Source organism: Spermophilus citellus, assembly GCF_964194105.1.
Source record: "Spermophilus citellus genome assembly, chromosome: 6".
Lineage (NCBI taxonomy): Eukaryota > Metazoa > Chordata > Mammalia > Rodentia > Sciuridae > Spermophilus > Spermophilus citellus.
The window spans coordinates 9,003,149-9,023,665 of NC_138187.1; the positions used below are offsets into that span (position 1 = coordinate 9,003,149).

General features: G+C 56.2%; 2 protein-coding genes across 10 annotated transcripts; one reads left to right on the top strand and one right to left on the bottom strand.

The window, feature by feature from the left end:
* The first annotated feature begins 3,370 nt into the window (after window positions 1-3,370).
* Window positions 3,371-17,180, top strand: RHBDF1 (rhomboid 5 homolog 1). 9 transcript variants are annotated; one of them, XM_081297873.1, is made up of 19 exons: window positions 3,385-3,910; window positions 10,528-10,668; window positions 10,738-10,868; window positions 11,081-11,185; window positions 11,549-11,762; window positions 12,162-12,371; window positions 12,445-12,567; window positions 12,639-12,796; window positions 13,279-13,533; window positions 13,635-13,746; window positions 13,870-13,944; window positions 14,031-14,192; window positions 14,991-15,091; window positions 15,229-15,292; window positions 15,635-15,729; window positions 15,894-15,969; window positions 16,039-16,139; window positions 16,243-16,396; window positions 16,550-17,180. In XM_081297873.1, the coding sequence occupies exons 1-19, from the start codon at window positions 3,794-3,796 to the stop codon at window positions 16,967-16,969; spliced, it is 2,814 nt and encodes a 937-aa protein (XP_081153999.1). In that variant the 5' UTR covers window positions 3,385-3,793; the 3' UTR covers window positions 16,970-17,180. The 9 variants fall into 9 exon arrangements, with proteins under 9 accessions (XP_081153998.1, XP_081154002.1, XP_081154005.1 ...); XM_081297874.1 differs by adding an exon at window positions 8,805-8,996 and having other exon boundaries at window positions 3,804-3,910; window positions 10,528-10,868; XM_081297875.1 differs by lacking the exon at window positions 3,385-3,910 and adding exons at window positions 3,918-4,259; window positions 8,805-8,996 and having other exon boundaries at window positions 10,528-10,868.
* A 499-nt stretch (window positions 17,181-17,679) lies between these two features.
* SNRNP25 (small nuclear ribonucleoprotein U11/U12 subunit 25) lies at window positions 17,680-20,512 on the bottom strand. The gene is made up of 5 exons (XM_081299665.1): window positions 20,306-20,512; window positions 19,268-19,358; window positions 18,952-19,057; window positions 18,348-18,422; window positions 17,680-18,002 (listed from the first exon to the last, which is right to left on the bottom strand). The coding sequence occupies exons 1-5, from the start codon at window positions 20,345-20,347 to the stop codon at window positions 17,945-17,947; spliced, it is 372 nt and encodes a 123-aa protein (XP_081155791.1). The 5' UTR covers window positions 20,348-20,512; the 3' UTR covers window positions 17,680-17,944.
* Window positions 20,513-20,517: the final 5 nt, after the last annotated feature.

A 20,517-nucleotide genomic window follows, 5' to 3' on the forward strand; every position in this document is an offset into this window, starting at 1 on the left:
GGAAGTGGTGGGCTGGGCTTTCCCACTGTGGTTTGCAGGGCTGGCTGGCAAACTGGCCAGGAGGGAGAGGAGGTGGAACCAAGAGAGAGAAAGGAGCTTGGGGCCTCCTGTCCCCACTGTGCCCTGCTGCTTTGTTGGGGAAGGCAAGGATATCAGTGAGGATGCATGGGTGTTGATGCTCTGAAAAGGTTAAGGCTGGGGTCAGTGTTGGCATGAGCTGCTCTGCCCCCTTGCCCAACCCCCCCAAAGATTGTGGAAGGGTTGGAGCTGCCTCCAGCTGTGGGGGATGAGGCTGTCAGTTCCTGTTGGCACTAAAGGCTGCAGAGAAGAAGGTTCCAGCCTCACAGTCCCAGGAGCCCAGGACACTGGCTTAGTCTTCTGTAACTGAGACTAGCCAGTGAGTTCCTTTTCAGCACAATGGCTGCCACCTTGACTGCCTTAAGTGGCCTTATGTCTTGTGGGCTTGGGGATGGGGGCAGTTCCTTGGGTACAGAGGGCAGCCACTGGGCAGGTCAAATGGGGTTTGTGTGGGCTGCATCCTCCCTTCCTAGGAAGGGAGTACTGCCAATGATGCAAAGCCCTGAGCCCTGAGCTTATAGGACCCTCTTGCCAAGCCCAGGGTCAAGGGGAAGGGGCAGCTGCCTCATAAATAGCTTATGACTTCAGGCCTCCTGCTAGCCTGGCCCACTTCCGCCTCCTCCTCAAATAGCCAGGCCCTGGTCCTAAGCCCATTCCTGCATCTCTGCTTTCCAGGGAGGGGCAGTTTCTTTTGATCTATTCAAGGACCCTCCAAAGCCCAAGGGCTGGTCCCCTGGGGCGATTACTTGTGGCCTGGAGGCTGAACTGAGGATTCCTGTGTGGCTGCCAGGACTTTCTTACTGGTCAGTGTCCCCACCCCCTCATGTCCTGGAGTGAGCTCCATAAGACCTGGGTGGACAACAAGGCTGGTCCATCACCAGAAGGCTGTCCCACAGCCTTGGGTATGTTAGGCAATTGCAGCTGATTTCCATTTCTCCAGGGTGGATCAAGGGGAAAGAGAGGGGCCAAGGACTGGGATTCCATTTAAGGAGCCTCTCCACCAGAGTATAGGTCAGTAGAGCAGACATGAGGCAGAGCACATGTGTGTTCAGACACATGTCTAGGTGGCTTGAACACATACGTGTCCACCTTACTTTGCTCATGCTGTCCTTCAGGTGCCCTCACTCAGGATGCCAAGGTTGGTCAGTCAACCAGGGGATTCCTGGACATGGATGCTGAAATAGGGATATGCCTGCAGGGCTGCTTCTGATATGGAGTGGGTAGAGAACAGGTTTGCAAGAGCGGCTGCTGCAGCTGGGGTTGGGAAGATGAGGGGTGTTGGTATACACCTATAATCCCAGTGGCTCTGGAAGCTGAAGGAGGCCCATAAGTTCAAGACCAGGCTAGGCAACTTAGTGAGAGACCACCCTGTCTCAAAATAAAAAGTGCTGAGGATGTAGCTCAATGGTAAAGATCCACTGGAGCTTGGGAACAGAGACATCTCCTGGGAATGAACACAGAGGAAAGCTCCTTACCTGTTGCTGGATGTATATTGCCTTTTGGTGCTCTCTTCCATTAAAGTGACTCTGGCTAGGGGTGTGTCTCAGTTGTGACTGGTGCTCCTGGCAGCTAGGGAGTCTTTTGGTCTCCAAGATGGGTCTGGATGGTGCCTACAGTGCCCACTACAGGAGGGGACCCACAGACACCAGATGCTCAGCTGTGGCATGTGTTGGAGGCAAGCCCAGTCCCTGGCTTTCCAGAGAGAGATCATTGCTGGCCCAGCCAGCCCAGTCTGGGCATCCAGGCTTTGCAGGACCTGCTTATCCCTGGCAGGGGTCAAGAATGCTAGGAATGGAGACTGTCCTGTCTCTGAGCCTGGCATAGGAGGAAGAGTGGCACGCGCAGGCACTGCTTATCCGTGATGCACCAGCAGTCTCTCCCCAGTGAAGGAGCTTCCTCCATCTCCCACCCCCCCCCCAAATTTCCACTGTCTCCCTTGGTGCAAGAATTGTTTAACACCACCTGTGTTTGTAGAGGGCTCACTAAGTGGATACCACTATGCCCTTTGATGAATGGGAATACAGACAGGATTCTGCCCCTGGTTCTGACTCTGGGGTTCACCAGTAAGTGCACCAGCACCTTTAGTCCAAGTGGTCGTGTGTGTGTGTGTGTGTGTGTGTGTGTGTGTGTGTGTGTGTGTGTTTTCGTGCTGGGGATAGAACCCAGGGTCTTGTGCATGCAAGGCAAGCACTCTACCAAAGGAGCTATATCTCCAGCCCTCAAGTGGTCAACTTTACTCTGGAAGCTGAAGGAGGATCACAAGTTCAAGACCAATCCATGCAGTTGGGCACTGGATGCAGCTTGCTGACTTTTGGTGGCAGCAACTCAGTTCCCAGAGGCCTGATACCACCTGGTCCCCAAGGATGTGGCTGGGGGAGCAATAGCCTTGTGATCATCACAGGGTCTGAAGACACATTTGTGGGTCTGAGTAATTTGTGGGAAGAAGGGAGACCTCCAAACCACTACCCATGGGAAGCTTGGACCAAACCCCTGGAACACGCTTCCCATTCTTGCTGTTGGCACAAGCTGTCTGCAGTGTCAGGAGAGAGCTTGCTGGGAAACCCCCACCAGCAGCCTCCAAGGAAAGTAGATAGGCCATTTTGTGTCTCACAGTGCAGGCATGATCTCAGCGGTGATGTTTGCAGCCAGGCTCAGCACCTGCTGGGGTAACAGGATTTGGATCCCAGGACCAAGGGAAGGTTTAACTGCTCTGACCTGGATGTGTGATGGACTGCATGTGCATCAGTGTATCAACATGTTAACATGAGCATGTACAAGTACAAATGTGTGAGTGGTATAAGTATGTACTCATGCAAGTGTGTGTCTGAGTTGGTGTATGCCCCTGAGTCTGTGTGCGTAAACAGTGTGTGTGAACATGTATGTCTGTAAGCAAATGAATGCAAGGAGCACTCTTGTATGACTTGCAGTGATCAGAGGAAGCCTGCTTGTCTTCCTCCCATACTGGAGATTTAACCCAGGGGCACTCTACCCCTGAGCTACATTCCCAATCCTCTTAATTTTTTTTTCTTTAAAAAAAATTTTAGTTGTAGATGGACACAAGACCTTTATTTTATTTATTTATGTGGTGCTGAGGATCGAACCCGGTGCCCGACACATGCGAGGCAAGTGCTCTACCACTGAGCCACAGCCCTAGCTCCCTCTTAGTTTTTTGAGACAGGGTGTCTGTAAATTGCCAAAGCTGGTTTGGAACTCACCATCCTCCTGCCTCGGCGGCCTGAGTAGCTGAGATTATGGGCGTGTGCCAGGAATGTTTTTTCATAGTGAATGTGTGCAAGGGGAGTGAATGCTCACGTGGGACTCTGACCTTGGGATAAGTGGCTTGTCAGTGCCGCCTTAGAGGGAGTTTGCAGTCCGTTTTCAAGAGACCCTAGGACCTTTTCCATCCCCCACGCGCCCTGCACGGGTGGAGGCAGAACAAACTCAGGATTCAGTGGAATCTGGGAGAAGTCGCGGAGCCCAGGACTGACGCTGACCACCGGATCCGGATCCTTCAGTCTCTTCCACACTGGCGGAGGCGATGCCAAACCCAGGCCACAGGTGTCTCGGCAAGCGGACTCTGTGGAGAGCGCAGCCCTGTGGCCTTCCCGGAGGAGGCGTATCCGGCGGGCCGCGGGCGGCGCGCATTCCTGAGCCCTGAGTCAGCGCGGCCGCCCCTCCGGCCCGGCCCGCCCCCGGCGCGCACGCCCCTCGCTCCATGGCATTCCCGGGCGGGCGGCCGGAGCGGCGCGCGGGCGGGCGCAGCGGGGACTCGGCGCGGGCGCCCTCCCGGCGCCTCCGGACGCCCTCGGAGGACCCCGGCCCAGCGGCGGCGGTAAGTGGCAGGCGGCGGGGCCCGAGCCGGGCCTGGACTTTTCCCGACGCGTGCCCGCCAGGGCCGCCGACTTTCTCCGCGGAGTTTTCCGAGCGCCGGCGCAGGCGGCCCGGCGCACCGCAAAAATGGCCCGTGGCTGAAATGTCTCGGCCCCAGCCCCGCAGGTACCAAGGGTTCGGACCGGGGACTCAGTCCCTGGGCCTCCGCCTGCGCCTCCCTTCCTTGCCACCTCTGGCGGGTGGTGTCCGAAACTCCAGCTCGGAGGGCGGGACGTCTCGGGATCGTCCCTGTCCCGGCGCGCTCCCGGGGCAGGGAGTAACAGCAGCAGCTGTGGACTGCGGCGCTCGGGGTAAGGCCTGACCCCTCCGGCTACTTCCCAGCGCCGTCTCCCGGTCTGTAAAACGGGAGCCCCAGGGCCGGCGGGGAGCTACTTCCAAAGACAGCCCCCCACCCCCCTCGTGGTGGCCAGGAGGGGCGGGCTGGGGCTGAGCCGACCGCTGCCGAGTTCCTGGAAGTTGGCCTTCTCCCGTCCGGGTGATAGCCGGACGGGTGCTCCGGGCGCTGCGCGGGGGCCTGGCTATGCCCCGCTGGGGGCACGTTTGTGGGTCTGGGTGGAGAATGGGCAGGGGATTCCCCACCCAGATCTGTCCTGGGCCCGAAAGGTCCTGACCGGCGTTCCTTAGTGTGCAGCTTGGGTTGTGTGTCTGCCTGGGTGGGCGGGGCCTGGGCTTGGAAGCCCTAACTCGGTGCAGGGAAAGCCCCCCCCCCCCACTTCCTGTTGGAGCCGGGAGATTCAAGGATGAAACTGGCTTTTCAGGTTTAGCCCAGTTAGAAGCCTGGGCTGTCCCTGGCCCGGATCTCCCCACCCCTGTGGAGCCAGCCCCAGCCCCCTGCCCCTACCGGGAGGTGGGAGAAGACTAGGTTTCCAAGGGTCCTTGAAGCTGAGGCCCCTGCCATCAGGGTAATTCTGATCATGGGGCAAGGGCAAGGGAATCTGTGGTCCTAGATTGAAGGCACTGGCCCTTGGGCTCCAGTCTGATCACACACGCTTCCATTGCACAGGTCCACTGAGGCCAGCATCCGGGAACCAGCCAGTCCTCACCCTAGGGAGCTGACCTTTTCCAGGACCTCTTAGCCAACAGGATCTGTAGGTCTTCCTGCCCTCTGTGGACCACCAGGGATCTCCCTCAGCATCCTTTTGACTCCAGCTGCTGCTCAGGCACTTCCAGTGTGTGTGGGGCCTCAGGCCATCCCTATTCTCCCCAGTGTCTGACAGGATAGATTTTCTGCCCTAGGATCCCATTTCTTGGTTCCTGGATCGGCTGTGTTTAGTGGTGGCTCTCTCCTTTCTCCACCCAGGTGCCTCTGGGTGGTAGAAGGTTGCATACAGGGCCCGATAGCCCTCAAAATCTCGGGGCTGAAGACCACAGCTGGTCTGTGTAGCTGGGCAAGCAGATAGGGACCCCCACCCTAGCTCCTGGGTAGACCTGGCCAAGGTGCTGGACTCCCTTTGGGTGCTCTGTGACCTTAGGCAGTGACTGGCCCTTCTGAGGCTCAGTTTCCTTTTCTGTAAGATGGATGTGCTGTGACAGGTTGGTGGGGTCAGCTAAGATCATGCTTGAGGCAGGTGTGCCAGGCTCCTGTTTCCTCCAGGAGCACTTCAGGCTTAGCCTGCATCCAGTGGGTCCAGCAGGGGTTTTCTGAGCCTGAGGGTTCCTGGGCATGAGGGAACACATGTGTAGGGTCAGTTAGGGGCACTTCTGGGAAACTCTGACTGGTGGCTGGCTGCTCATCTGCCTTCCAGCCAGGCGTGTTGGACCCCTTCCCCCACCAGCCAGGAGTGTGTGCTATGCTTTCACTTAAGTCCTGGGATCTGGCCAAATCCTATATTGGGGACTAGATGTGTCCAGTTTAGGGGGCAGTTCACACTTGGAATCTGGTACAACCAAGTCCTTGTCCCCACTTTCTAATTGGTTGGTGTGGACGGGTACCCTAACCTCCAGGTGTGTCTGTCCTGTCAGCTCCAGTGGGTCAGGGAATGTGACCCCTGGGCCACATATGCTGGGTTAGCCGTGGTGCAGTGCCCTTCCCTGGGTGGCCTCTTCTTCTCCTATGTGCCACCAGGCTGCCCCTACAGATGGCTTATAGAAGGAAGCCCCTTATTCTGTTACTGTCTGTCTGGCTGCTTGTCTGGGGTGATGGTGGCTGATAGGTGATGTGGGGAGGCAGGGAGCTGGTGTGTCTTCCTAGGGACAGGAAAAGGGTATGGTGAAGGCTGCTGGCTCCATCTCAGGCCTGCCCTGCTCCAAATGGAAACTTGTTTCTTCCACAGAAAAGGGAGGGATCACTGGAAGGATTGAAGAGCACTTTGTGGTTTGCAAAGAGCCTAGCAAGTGTTCTCCACATGGTGCCATTTACAGAGGAGGCAGAGAGGCCAGGTGACTTTCCCTTTGCTACACAGTGACAGTGGAGGAGGATTGGGATCTAGGCTGCAGATAGCTGGAGACCCTTCTCTCAAAGGGGGATCAGGGGCCTCAGTTTAGGGCTCAGAGAGAGGTTGAGGGGGATCTTGGAGGAGCCAACTTCTTTGGGTCCAGGCTTGGGTGAGCTAAGGACATGACTGGTTGGATGTCCTAGGTGGGGCCTATTGTTGTAGCTGACCTTGGTAGTGGGCCATCTCTTGGCTGGCTGTGCTTTCTGCTTCCTGTTGCCCTGTGAGTGTCCAGGGCAGGCCTGAGTGCAGAGAAGGCTGCTGCTTACACCTTAGGCTACAGCTTCATGCTGGCTCTGGCAAACCTGCCCCAGTGTCCTCGTGCCTCGGCCATACCTTGCTAAATGCAGCACCTCTGAAGTGTCTGGTCCTCCAGTTTTTCATGGTCCTCATTGCACATGCTCTGGGCCTCTCAAACTGCCAGCTGCCTGGCTGTCCTGTTCCACCTCAGAGCCCTCAGCACCAGCCTTTCTGCTGCCGATCCAGCTGCTGTTTATTGAGCACCTACTGTGTGCTGGGTACTGCCATGGCCATATTCTCAGATGGCAAAATGGATTTGTTCAAGGCTATTGGTGATGGAGACAAATGTATGGGTCAGCAGCTTGGCTCCGGCCCTTTTACTTCCTTCCTGCCTCCTGTCTCTTTTTTTGGTATCAGAGATTAAATCCAGGGGCACTTAACCACTGAGCCACATCCCCAGCCCTTTTTATATTTAATTTTGAGATAGGATCTCTTTAAGTTGCTTAGGACCGCGCTGAGTTGTTGAAGCTGGCTTTGAACTCTCAATCTTCCTGCCTCAGCCTCCCAAGTTGCTGGGATTATAGGCGTGTGCCACTGTACCTGGCTCCTGACTCTTGCACCCTAGTCAGCAGGACTCTGATGTCCCCTGCCTATCTCCTCTGCCCTGGCAGCTGCAGCCACACTTCATCCCTCCACACCAGTCTCTGTGGAATCTGACCTTCCTCATCTCTCAGGCTCATTTCTAGTCTTAAGCTGCTTGGTGTGCCCAAGGGGCACCCACCCCACCCTTCCTGGCCCTCTTTCACCACTGGTGCTGCTCCCCGGCACTTTCCACTTCATCCCCCACATGCATATGGCCAGTTCCTGATGTTGCTGAATGATTCATGCTGTGACCTCTGGAAGTTATGCCCTCCTGGCTGGGGTTCCCCCCTGCACTGAGGGGCCAGCCGAGCAGAGTCCCCTGAGGCTGTCTGGGAACAAGAGCCCACTGTGTGCCTGGAGGAGGCCTGGATAGTGGGTCACTGTGGGAGGGCAGTGTGTTGCTCCTTGGCCAGTCTGGTCTGGGCCTGTTTCTCCCCCAAGCCTTGTGAATCCCACACACTTGAGGCCGAGGTGGGGTACCCGGCATTTGGTGGGGCAGGGTGGGTGTCCTCTCCCTGCCTGCTGGACCACATGCATTCTCCTGCACCTTCCTGCCTCCCCTCAGCACAGGAGGGGTTGTCCTGGATATTCAGATAGGGGCTGGAGCCTCCATTGTGAGCTGAGGTCTTTGGTGCTTCCTGGGGCCAAATGTGAGCCCATCTGGAGCAAGGGCTGGGGGGTCCAGTTGCCTGTGCGTGGTCCCAGTTCTTCTCCCCTCACAGCTTGTGCCCTTCTCACTCATAATTGCTCCCAACAGTCAGCTCCTCCTCCCAGGGCGGCTGAGGGTCATCTCCTTCAGGAATCCCCTGCTCTTTGGGTCTCAGGGACTGGCCCCTTCATGCTAGCCTTGCTCTGCAGTTGTCAATGTGTATACCCTGTGGTTGCTCTAGAACCAGTCAGTCCTGGGCAGTGACAGGACAGAGGACTGCACTCATGTACATGAGCTCTGGGAGAACTAGGCCAGGGGGCTCCTGTTGGGGGATGGCAGTCTGACTGAGGATGCAGGTCCTGGAATGTGTGCACGCCTGAGATGGGAGGCACTGAGCTCAAGGACAGACTTTGCTGGGGATTATGCCTGTGGATCATCTAGTGGCAAAGGGGGCCTGCACTATTGAGTAGGTGCCAGCTGGATGACACCTGGAGGTGCTGGGCAAACCTGGGCAGGTTCTTGGAGAGACCAGTCCCTGGTGCTCACCCATGGATTCCCAGCAGCAGCAGTAGCTCTGTTTGTACTCTTGGCCCTGCTCCTCTCTGGACCCTATAACAGTCTCACCAGCAGCATCAGTGTTTCAAGTAAGAAGACTGAAGGCATGTTGCTTTGTGTGGCAGGGCTGGAGTGGTCTTTTGGGTGAACTAAACAGGAATGCCAAAGGTGTCTTCATCCTGTCTGGTGTCTGGCTCCTTACCTCCTAGGCCCCATGGGGATAGCACAGCCTTGGGAGCAGGCTGACAGACTGGGAGGGTGCTGAGGCCCCTCTGTAGGCTCAGGAGCCCCTCCCTGTGCTCTGCTTGCTTTCCCAGCACATCAGAAAGTCTCTCAGATTCTGCGAGTAGTGTGCCCAAGACACAGAGGTGGCCCCTAAGTCACTCCTTAGCCAGCAGGTGTCTATGAAAGATGGCTGTGGGATGAAGAGGAAGACATCCACCCCCAGGATGCCAACCTGGCACCAGTAGATGCCTGGCACCCAGATCTGGGCTGGGCATGTGGTACAGGTCAGATGCTGAGGGCTGGCTTGCTTTAGCTCCTAGAAGGACCTTGCCACACCCATTTCTTGGTCAGAATGTCCTGTGTCACACATGGCCTCCATCCACCAACAGGGGCTCAGCATAGGCAGGCCCAGGGATGCAGAGAAAAATGCTGCCTGGCTTGTGGTGCTGAGGTCAGACAGGGAGGGATCCCTGGGTAGATGGTAGGGGGGCCCCCCTACCTTTGCCCCCCCAGCCACCACCTGGGCCCAGCAGTGCATGATCAACTTGGAGAAGGGGTTGGAATGTGAGGGATGGAGCCAGGAAAACTCCCTTCTGCTATCTGTTCTGTTCCTGGCCTCTGTAGGGCCAGCAGGAGCTGCAACTGGCACCCTAGGCCTTTTTTTTACTGGGCAGTATAGGGCCCACCAGGGCCATATGCAGTGTCATATGGTGGACATAGCCCTGTGGAAGCCCTGGATCTCCTTCAAACAGTTGAGGGGGAGACTCCCAAGTGGAATCCATTCCTGAAGGCAGCAGTGGGCAGTTCACACACCCAGCCACTTGCAGCTTGTTGAGGTTTGCACACTTTGAAGAGGCTAAGGAACTTGGGATTAATAAAGGAGGTATTAATAACGGAGGGCCTTTCCAGACCCTCCTGGGTACAGATCTGCAGCAATTGTCCTTTGTACAAATGATGTGGGTAATAGAGTCCCCTGGTCTCTATGCTCTGGGTCTTCCCCTGTGTTGGTGGGTTGGGGGTTGTCAGGCATGCAGTCCCCCAACAAGTCCCTGCTCTGGCTGCCTCACTGTTGTTTTTTGGGCATATGACGCCACCTGGTGGTCATCATGGTTAATGCGTGAATATGGTTTGTAGAAAAACACCCAGTGCTCCAGCTGTTGCTCTGCCACCTGGGAAACCATGACTTTCTCTGAATGTGGAGATTCCTCTGTGCAATGGGTGGGATTCACTCTCTGTTATGTGTGTAGTATGCCTCTGACTCTGTAGTGGAAGCCATAGTTGTTAAAAGAAGGCAAGGGGTAGATAAGACAGGCTAGGGGCACACTGACCCCCTTTCAAGCCTTAGCTCCAGGTCACAGGGAGCCTGGTTGTCCCTGCCAGGCTCAGTCCTCATCCCCTTCAAGCTCTGAGCCACAGGGAACCTCACTGTCCCTTCCAAGCAGCTGTCATTGCTGTTTTCTGCCCATCACACATAGCATCCCTTCGGCACTTACTTCTTTAGGGTGATAATTTCCAGAGTGTAAACTCTGAGAGGGCAGGTCTTGTCTTGTGTCTCCCCCAGCATGTGCCAAGCACCTCCAAGTGCCTTGCTCATTGGAGGTGCTGGAAGTGCTGCCTGTGGACCTGGTTGTCCGAGGACTGTGAGGGGAACCAGGAAGGTGTGGACATACCAGTGCCGAGCACTATCTGGGCTCCAGCCGCGGAGCTGTGAGCACCACCATTTGGCATATTGCTGCTTCTGCCTTCTCCAGGTCTGGGCCCAGTGGATCTTCAGGGACTTGCCAGCCTCACTACTGAGCACCTTCCCCTTTCCAGGCCTGCCTCACTCCACCTGGAACCATGAGTGAGGGCCGCAGGGACAGCACAAGCAGTCTGCAGCGCAAGAAGCCACCCTGGCTGAAGCTGGACATACCGGCTGTGATGCCGCCACCAGCAGAGGAGCCCAGCTTCCTGCAGGTAGGTGCTGAGTGTCCGGGGCTATGGCTATGCCCCACCCAGACTCCTCACTGTGACCCTGTTGCTCAGCCCCTGAGGTGCCAGACTTTCCTGCGGAGTGTGAGTATGCCAGCTGAGACGGCCCACGTACCTTCGCCCCACCATGAGCCCCGGCGGCCTGTGCTCCAGCGCCAGACATCTATCACACAGACCATCCGCAGGTACTGCCCTGGCCACTCCCCAGGGGCAGGCACACAGGGTCCCCTTTGGGTATTGGGGCTGGGAAGGAGCAAGGGTCTGTCTTGTCTCAGCTTTCTCTTCTGCTGTGGTCCTCCTGTCCTGGGGACTGAACTGCTGTCACCCCACTACCCTTCTCTGCTGCCCAGCACTCACTTTCTCTGTCTCCGCACCCTAATGCTCTGGTCCCTCACAGCCGACAGGTGCGCTTTGGGCGAGTCCATACTCTGCCCCTCTCAGGTCCCCGGGCTGCCTGCAGGCTGCCCCCACAGCGCCAGTCCCTCTCTTGGTCCCTGCTCAGGTACTTCAGGCAGGTCATGGGTGTGTTGCTGTTTTCTGGTGTGTGCATGTTATGTGTGGCTTCTTAAGAGCTGCCATGTTGGCATTTCCTGGCCCTTGAGGGCAGTGCCAGCTATGTGTTGTTTGCATGTTCGAGGGCTGTGGACAACCTGCTGGGGTCTCCCGTGCTGCTGCCTGGGGCCAGCGTCCTTCTCTAGACTCAGGGGATGGAACCCACTTGTCCTCCTAATTAGACTATTTCCATCCAGCCCCCGGAGGGCCTGAAGGCTGGGGCAGATCTTGCTGTCCAGGAGGATGGCCTCTGAGGCTCCTTGCCTAGGAGGGGGAGATGTAGCTGCCCCTTGCTGAGTCCCTTCCATGCTAGGGGGACAGCTGACTGGTTTGGAGTGAGCAAGGACAGTGACAGCACCCAGAAGTGGCAGCGCAAAAGCATCCGTCACTGCAGCCAGCGCTATGGGAAGCTGAAACCCCAGGTCATTCGGGAGCTGGATCTGCCTAGCCAGGACAATGTGTCGCTGACCAGCACGGAGACGCCACCCCCACTGTACGTGGGGCCATGCCAGCTGGGCATGCAGAAGGTACGCCTATGGCTATTGTCCCCTGTCCCCTCATTCTGATTCCCTGGTGGGGGCTGGGGCACAGTCTACCTGAGCTCATGGTTGGGAGAACAGTCAGGTGATCCCATGGAAGCAGGTAAGATGCTCTGGGAAGGGCCACCTGGGTGAAGTGAAGGGCCCTGGCATTATACCAGGGGCAGCCTCTGGATAGGTGAGCATACCAGGGGGACCAGCAGTGCAAGGGGAGAGGAGGCCGCCCCACTAGGTGGCTGTCGGGGTGATACCCATACAGCTGCCCTGGGCTGCAGGAGTGAAAGCAGTAGCAGTGGCGCCCTCTCTGTGGGGCTTGCGTGGCTCTGGTGTGTTGAGAGCCCCTGGCACCAAACTAGCCTGACTCCACTGTGTCTTTGCCTCTGCCAGATCATAGACCCTCTGGCCCGCGGCCGGGCCTTCCGCATGGCAGATGACACTGCTGATGGCCTGAGCGCCCCGCACACTCCGGTCACACCAGGTGCTGCCTCCCTCTGCTCCTTCTCCAGCTCCCGCTCAGGTTTTAACCGGCTTCCCCGGCGGCGCAAGCGTGAATCTGTGGCCAAGATGAGCTTCAGGGCGGCTGCAGCACTGGTGAAGGTAGGCATAGGCCCATGGGTGGAGGTGGGGGCCCACTGGCTATTAGGTCCCAAGGTCACCTCCTTGCCCTCAGGGCCGCTCTGCTAAGGATGGCACCTTACGCCGGGCACACCGACGAAGCTTCACTCCTGCCAGTTTCCTGGAAGAGGACACAGCAGATTTCCCTGAGGAGTTAGACACATCCTTCTTTGCTCGGGTAAGAAAAGCGCAAGGCCTCACCCATGGCCTCTGTCTCTGTATCCAACCTGACCTCGAGTATTTGCTCAGGAAGGTGTCCTCCATGAGGAGCTGTCCACATACCCGGATGAGGTGTTTGAGTCCCCATCGGAGGCAGCACTCAAAGACTGGGAGAAAGCCCCAGAGCAGGCCGACCTCACGGGTGGGGCCCTGGACCGCAGTGAGCTTGAGCGCAGCCACTTGATGCTGTGAGTGCAGCTGGTGGGTGGGGTACATGGTGGGGGGACCTCTGTCTGTCAGGAGCAGCTGGCCCCTAGGGCATGGTGCACCAGCATTCACTGCCTAGAGTGAGTTGCCTAGTGTAGTGGGAACCTAGCTTGGCAACTATGGTGGGGGTCCCAGGGCTAGACATGTCCCCAGTATTTTCTGCCCACTTGGGAAGTCCCAAGACCCGGTGGCTGGGTGATTCCAGCATGGAGGAGTGTGACCTTTTGCTGAGGTACAGAACCTTTGCTGAATCTGGGGTCCCTTCCTGCCATCCTGGGAGGGGCCTGAGGTTGCTCCTTTACTGGTAAGAAAGAGGCTAAAACTGGGACTTGACACCCACCCCCTTCATCAAAGCCAAGGCCTGTGCAGGGCGGGATAAAGACTGACTAGCTCTGGTTGCGTCAGGAGGGATGGCAGCAGGTGGTGGTCTAGTCCAGGAGGTGAACGAGCTGGCTCCCTGCAGGCCCCTGGAGCGAGGCTGGCGGAAACAGAAGGAGGGTGGCACAGCTCCACAGCCCAAGGTACGGCTTCGACAGGAGGTGGTGAGCGCTGTGGGGCCCAGGCGGGGCCAGCGCATTGCAGTGCCAGTGCGCAAGCTCTTTGCCAGGGAGAAGCGGCCATATGGGCTGGGCATGGTGGGCCGGCTTACTAACCGCACCTACCGCAAGCGAATTGACAGCTATGTGAAGCGCCAGATCGAGGACATGGATGACCACAGGTAGGTCGGGGGATTGCAGCCCTGTGAGCAAGTCTTGGGGTTGGGATGCAGATTCCTGGGCTCTGCCTTGGGGATGCGCTCGCTGATGCTCCGCCCTGCAGGCCCTTCTTCACCTACTGGCTTACCTTCGTGCACTCGCTGGTCACCATTCTAGCAGTGTGTATCTATGGCATCGCGCCTGTGGGCTTCTCGCAGCATGAGACAGTGGACTCGGTGAGCCCCTGGCACTCTCCCGGGACCCAGATGGTTGGGGGCTAGGGTCTGGAACCCCTGTGCTCCTCTCCAGGAAGAAAGAGCCCTATGGACTTGGTCTAATCCCACTTCCTGACTTTCCAGGTGCTGCGGAACCGTGGTGTCTACGAAAACGTCAAGTATGTGCAGCAAGAAAACTTCTGGATCGGTCCCAGCTCGGTGAGGACGTGGCTGGGGGCGAAGCCTGGAGTTCCTGAGGTGGGCAGGGGGCCTGGGGCTGCAACTGTACATCTCCCTTACTGTAGGAGGCCCTTATTCACCTGGGTGCCAAGTTCTCACCCTGCATGCGCCAGGACCCACAGGTGCACAGCTTCATCAGTGCTGCTCGTGAGCGTGAGAAGCACTCGGCCTGTTGCGTGCGAAATGACCGATCTGGCTGTGTGCAGACCTCAGAGGAGGAGTGCTCGGTGCGTCCCGCACAGCTCCTTGTGTATGCTGTGTCCGCAGTTACCTTTAGACTCAGGCCCCACTGAGTTGCCTTTGACCCCCGCTCTTGGCATGTAGCATTGCCCACACAAGGCCCTTCCTGCCACTTTGATGTCTGTTCATCTTGCACTTCTCCATCCCTGGTTCCTCAACCAGGAGGTTCATTTGACTTTTGACTCGACCTTGGTTTGGGTGTACTCTTTTAGCACCTGTCTAGTCTGTGTGCAGGTATCTTAAAGTTGACCTTAATGGCAGTGCTGTAATTTTCTCCACTAAGTGATATTGTTTTTTTAAAAAAAAAAAAGAGGCATTCGTGTTTTGTCCCCCCCCCCGCCCCCCGCATCTTTTGTGGCCGTACCATAGTTTATACCAGTCCCCTGATTAAGGATGCAGAGGCTGTTTTTGAAAAGCTAATAGGAGCAAGGTGCTGTAGGGTATGCCTGTAATCCCAGCTAGGCGGAAAATGGATGCAGGAGGATGGCAAGTTCAGGGCTAGCTTGAGACCCTGTCTCAAAATAACAAGAAGGGCTGAGGATGTGGCTCAGTGGTAAAGCACCTCTGTATTCGATCCCCATTACCTCACAAACAAACAAATATATAAAAAGCAACTGGCAATTATGCTCCTAGTGCCAGAATTTCTCGATGACTGAATCAGGTATCTGAATGATTAGGGGTGGAGTGGTGGGGACTTTGCCTGTGACTCTGCCTTCGAGCCCTCACTGCTGACTAAACTTGGCAAGGAATGGGCTCTGACTAGGGCTGACCCTGTGTTCTTACAGTCCACCCTAGCAGTGTGGGTGAAGTGGCCTGTCCATCCCAGCGCCCCAGACCTTGCCGGCCACAAGAGGCAGTTTGGCTCTGTCTGCCACCAGGACCCCAGGTCAGTCTTCCTGGCTGCCCCCTCTTCTGCCCTTGCTTTTCCCAGAAGGGTGAAGGTGTCCCCTTGTTGACTCAAATGGGAGGGTGCCAATGCCAGGGGCTCAAAGCAGGCTCTGACCACATACTGGACTCACGCAGGGTGTGTGATGAGCCCTCCTCTGAGGACCCCCATGAGTGGCCAGAAGACATCACTAAGTGGCCGGTAAGCTGGGGTGGGGAATTGCTGGAAAGTCAACTTGTCACACCTCACCCATCAGTGATGCCAGAGGCCCCTCTGGGTGGGACCATCCCATTTTCAGACACCATGCCCCTGGCCTTTGCCCAACCTGTCCATCGCCTAAGGCTGTCTCTCTGAGCGTCTACTCAGAGCAAGAGGGCTGGATAGACTTGGAAGGCCTGATGACATTCCAGTTTGACAGATGGCCCTGCTGAGGCTCAGATGTGAGGATCTGTTTAAAGTCAGGAAGTCCTGTCTTCTACCTTGTGAGGTGTAGAGCAAGAGTTGGGGTGGGGCTGACTTGGCTCTCCCCTGTTTGTGACCCAGATCTGCACTAAAAGCAGTGCCGGGAACCACACCAACCACCCTCACATGGACTGTGTCATAACAGGCCGACCCTGCTGTGTCGGCACCAAGGGCAGGTGAGCATGCAGTTGCCACAAGTTTGGGCCCAGGGCTGTGCCTTCTCCCCCACCAAGTTCCAAAACTCAAGGCTCCAACAAGGAGAAAGGGCCAATGGGAGGGTGGTAGTGCCTCTGTCCCTGGACCTAGCAGTCTCCTCCAAATCTGGGCCCTGACCTTCCAGGTGTGAGATCACCTCCCGGGAGTATTGTGACTTCATGAGGGGTTATTTCCACGAGGAGGCCACACTCTGCTCTCAGGTAGGCCTCAGGGCATGTCCCTCCCCTACTCCCTAGCCACTGTGAGTGCTGACTGGCCACTCTGCACAGGTGCACTGCATGGACGATGTGTGTGGCCTCCTGCCTTTCCTCAACCCTGAGGTGCCTGACCAGTTCTACCGCCTGTGGCTGTCCCTGTTCCTGCACGCTGGGCAAGTGAATCTGTGGGCTGGGTGGGTAGTCTCAGGGACTTCAGAATGGCTGGCTGAAGGTGGCAAGAAGCCACCTTCTCTGAGTGTTCCCTACTACCCACAGGATCTTGCACTGCCTAGTGTCCGTCTGCTTCCAGATGACTGTGCTGCGAGACTTGGAGAAGCTGGCCGGCTGGCACCGCATAGCCATCATCTACCTGCTGAGTGGCGTCACTGGCAACCTGGCCAGTGCCATCTTCCTGCCATACAGGGCAGAGGTAAGGCTGCCTTCCAGGGTAGGGACCCTCCCTGTGTGCCTGTGGGTTCGCCCTGTGTTGAGCACTGGATGTGTTCCTACCTTTGGGAGTGGGGCAGGAAGATGAGGCTGAGCTGCCTATTCCTGCAGCTTACAGCCACCCCACTACCCACAGGTAGGCCCCGCCGGCTCTCAGTTTGGCATCCTGGCCTGCCTCTTTGTGGAGCTCTTCCAGAGCTGGCAGATCCTGGCACGGCCCTGGCGTGCCTTCTTCAAGCTGCTGGCTGTGGTGCTCTTCCTCTTTGCCTTTGGGCTGCTGCCCTGGATTGACAATTTCGCCCACATCTCAGGCTTCATCAGCGGCCTCTTCCTCTCCTTTGCCTTCCTGCCCTACATAAGCTTCGGCAAGTTTGACCTGTACCGCAAGCGCTGCCAGATCATCATCTTCCAGGTGGTCTTCCTAGGCCTGCTGGCTGGCCTGGTGGTCCTCTTCTACTTCTATCCTGTCCGTTGTGAGTGGTGCGAGTTCCTCACCTGTATCCCCTTCACCGACAAGTTCTGCGAGAAGTACGAACTGGATGCTCAGCTCCACTGAGCCAGCTGTGGGTGCTGATGGCCACAACCACCCTGAGACTCGGGGGCCTGTGGACTCTGCCTGCTCTTCAGGGACTTGTCTTCCCTGACAGACCTCCTGTGCCTTGCTTACTCCTTGTTGGGCATTTATCACACTCTCCCACGATAACCTTCTAACTAGACCCTTGACGACCACCTCATGTGGCCAATAAATGGACCGGGAGCGTTTTAGCTGCCACTAAGTTGACCAGGGCTGTGTCCTTCTTCTTGGCTTCTGGCTAAGTGCTGTGGAGAAGACCCTGCAGGTACCTGGCCTCTGACAGCACAGTTCTGCCACACAGGGAACTAAGTTTTGAGTACACCCATAGGCTGTTCCAGTTCACAGGGAAGCCCCTCAGTCTCAGGAGGGTGCACTTTGCTCTAGGACCCTAGGGATGTGCTGCCACATTTCCCCACAATGGGATGGGGAAGGCATTGCTGTAGGGGACCCTGTGGGTAGAGGCCCCATCCACATCTGTCTCCAGACTGCTACTGCAGGCTCTGGGATGTGGGTTCTTGCTTCCCCACAAGCAAACAAAGAGCTATGAAGACCATGGTTACAGGCATGTGATGTGGCCACAGGGCTTAGGTGTGGCATCTTGGATGCCAGGAGTTACCTATACCAGTTCTCTGCCCTAAACACCCCTCTGTGATGGGACAGATCTATTAAGCCTTTTTGACTATTCAAAAAAATGAGGCGAACAGACAGATTTATTCTGCACATAAGGCCAGGCCCACAGCCCTGTGGGAACTGCCATGTTTTAAGGTCTTTGAGCCCAGGCCAAGTTCATAGGAAAGCAAGGAACAAATGTTTACCCTGTCCTGGTCCTGAGAACCCCAGGGCTCATGCTGACAGTACAGCGAGCCCAAATCTTTTCTGATGAGAGGATAGAAGGAGGGCTCCATCCTGCTGGGAAAGGGCTGACCATCAGTGAACAGAGCTGTCCCTGTCCTAGGGTCACTTTTGCCTCAGCTTTTTGATGAAGGAAACCTCATCCCGATTCCGGATACCATAACTGAAAGACAAGGAAACACAGTGTCTGACCTATAGAAGGGTCACTTGTAATTCCCCCCACTTTGCCCCCCAGGCCTGTGAGAAACAAAGAGGATAAATGTGGTACTTAGTCCAAGAGGCTGTGTGGCCACCTTCCCAGACACTCCCATTGCACTGCAGGGGTGGAGCTGCCTGGAGCTGCTCCTCTGCCTGCTACTCTCCTAATGGGGAGTGCCCCAAGGAAGCTACTTGTGGGAAGGTGTCAGTCTGGGCAGGAACCCTGCTGCTACAGCCCTCTGGCATAACATAGGGTACTAGAGGGCACCAGGCAAGATGCCCCACAGCTGAAGATGTGGTCTGAACTTACTCTCGGAGCTTCTTCCTGTCCTCTGTTAGCTTCTCTCCTGCAGAGGTCAGATGGTATGTCCTCCACACATAAGACCTACAAGAGGGGGCTCAGGTAAACCGTGTGCTGCCTTGAGCAGGATGAGGTAAGCTGCAGATATGACAGGCTCCAGCACTCAGCCCTAGGGCAGCTGCACTCTCTCTAGGCCTTTTTCCTGTGCAGTGCACATGTGAGGAGGTGACGTGTGAGCACTGGCAAAACACTTCACTAATGAAACTGGGGACAGTGCTAGACACATCTATAGGGCACTTGATCCATGGGAGCATGAGGGCTGACAGGACCTAGGTGAGGACTGGCAGGAGACACTGAAAAGTGAAGCATTCAACGAGGAAGACCACTTTCCAACACTGAGGTCCAGAAGTATCCACAAGTGAAGATATCTAGGTGGGGTGATATTCATGAGGGTCTAGAAGCAGATGAGGCAGGAGTCCCAACACAGAATTGCTCTCTGCCTGAATCTGCAGCAAAGCGGTGGGAGTGTGCACATGTGCGGCTGAGAACTACTACTTTGTGGAGCCCATACCAGCCCCCAGAAGCCCAAGGAAGAAGCTGCTGTTACACTTACCAGCTGATGTGCTGAATGCCCCCTTCACGCTCCTGCCTGAGCTGCACATGCCTCTGGATGGCCTTCTTCAGGTCCAGGACAGTAGCGTTCTGCACTACAACCACAGCTGCAGCCATGGACACAGTGTGAAAAGATCCATGAGGGACAGAGCCTCAGATGACAAGAGAACCCAGAACTGTCAGGCTCTACTCTGCAGATTGGGTTTGTGGCTGCCCTAATATCCTTGGGCATGGCCCCCAAGGTTCTCACTGACTAGTCCTGCTAACATCTTGTCCACATGAATGTATAGGCCTAATGGGAGGAGGACGGCACTTACGCATTACTTCCCCATCCATCTTGCACACTCGAACTGTCATTGCTTGACCATATTCTAGTGCTATCTGGGAATTGACCTCTTCCAACGTAACCTAGAGGAGACCAAAGGTGAACATGGGAATCCTGATTCTCTACCACCCCAAAGAACAACAAAGAAAAACAAGCTGATAGTGGCCAGAAAGTGGTGTCTCATTTTATGAAGGGTAAGAAGGGGCTCTTGCCTATATTTTAGGGTTTACTTAGTTGTTCAGCACCCCAACCTCGTGTTTCACTCACATCTTTAGAGGAGTGAAGAAACAGGCAGGGAGAATGAATCCATATGGGGATGGGGCCTGGTAGGCAGAAGAATACTGGGCCCAATATTTCTCCCTCAGAACCCTGAGCAAGTTCCAGGCTAGGGCCTCAGGACTAGGGTGAGACAGGTGTGCAACACTTAGCAGGCACCAAAAAATGATAATGATAACAAGTGTTTTAACAGAATACCTAAGAAAGTACAAGCTGGGTTGGGGATGCTGCTGGGTGGCACAGCATGTGCCCCGCAGGCACACGGCCTGTGATTCAGTCTCCAGCACCGTGTGTGTGTGTGTGTGTGTGTGTGTGTGTGTGTGTGTGTGTATAGGGGTAGAAGTTAATTTTAAAGATCCATGATGGGCAATTTTTTTTTTTAAATTAGGTAGACTACTGTCTGTGCTAAAGCATATTGACGCTTGAGGCAAATGGAAAAATCAAGTAACAACGACCTAGTCTTCACATTACTTTGTTTCCCACGGAGGTTCCCGCATCGACTTTGACTTTTTTTTTTTCCTGTGATATTGAACCCAGGGCCCTGTGCCTGCAAGGCAAGCACTCTACAAACTGAGCTATATCCCCCGCCCTCAACTTTGACTTTTTAAACATATTGTGTTAAAATACCTTTTACCTTGTGAGGAAGTGTTCTTTTGCCTCGGCCTGGCCAGGCAAAGCTCACTTACACCCAGAGGTGCTGTCCTGGGCCGCCCGCGGCCGCCCACCCGCGCCCCGGGCAGCTGCCCGCGCGCACCTGGATCGGGAGATCGCAGAGCAGCGGGTCCTGCACTACCATGGCGAGACCCTCCTGGAACACATCCACGGCCTCGGAGTGCGGTAGCAGCTCCTCTTCGTCCTCATCGTCTTCCTGCTCCTCCGGCTGACGCGGGGCCTCGGCTTCCTCCAGGGTTGCCACAAGCGCGCTGGGCTCGGAGGGTCCCGTCAGTTACCTCTGGAGAGGCGGAG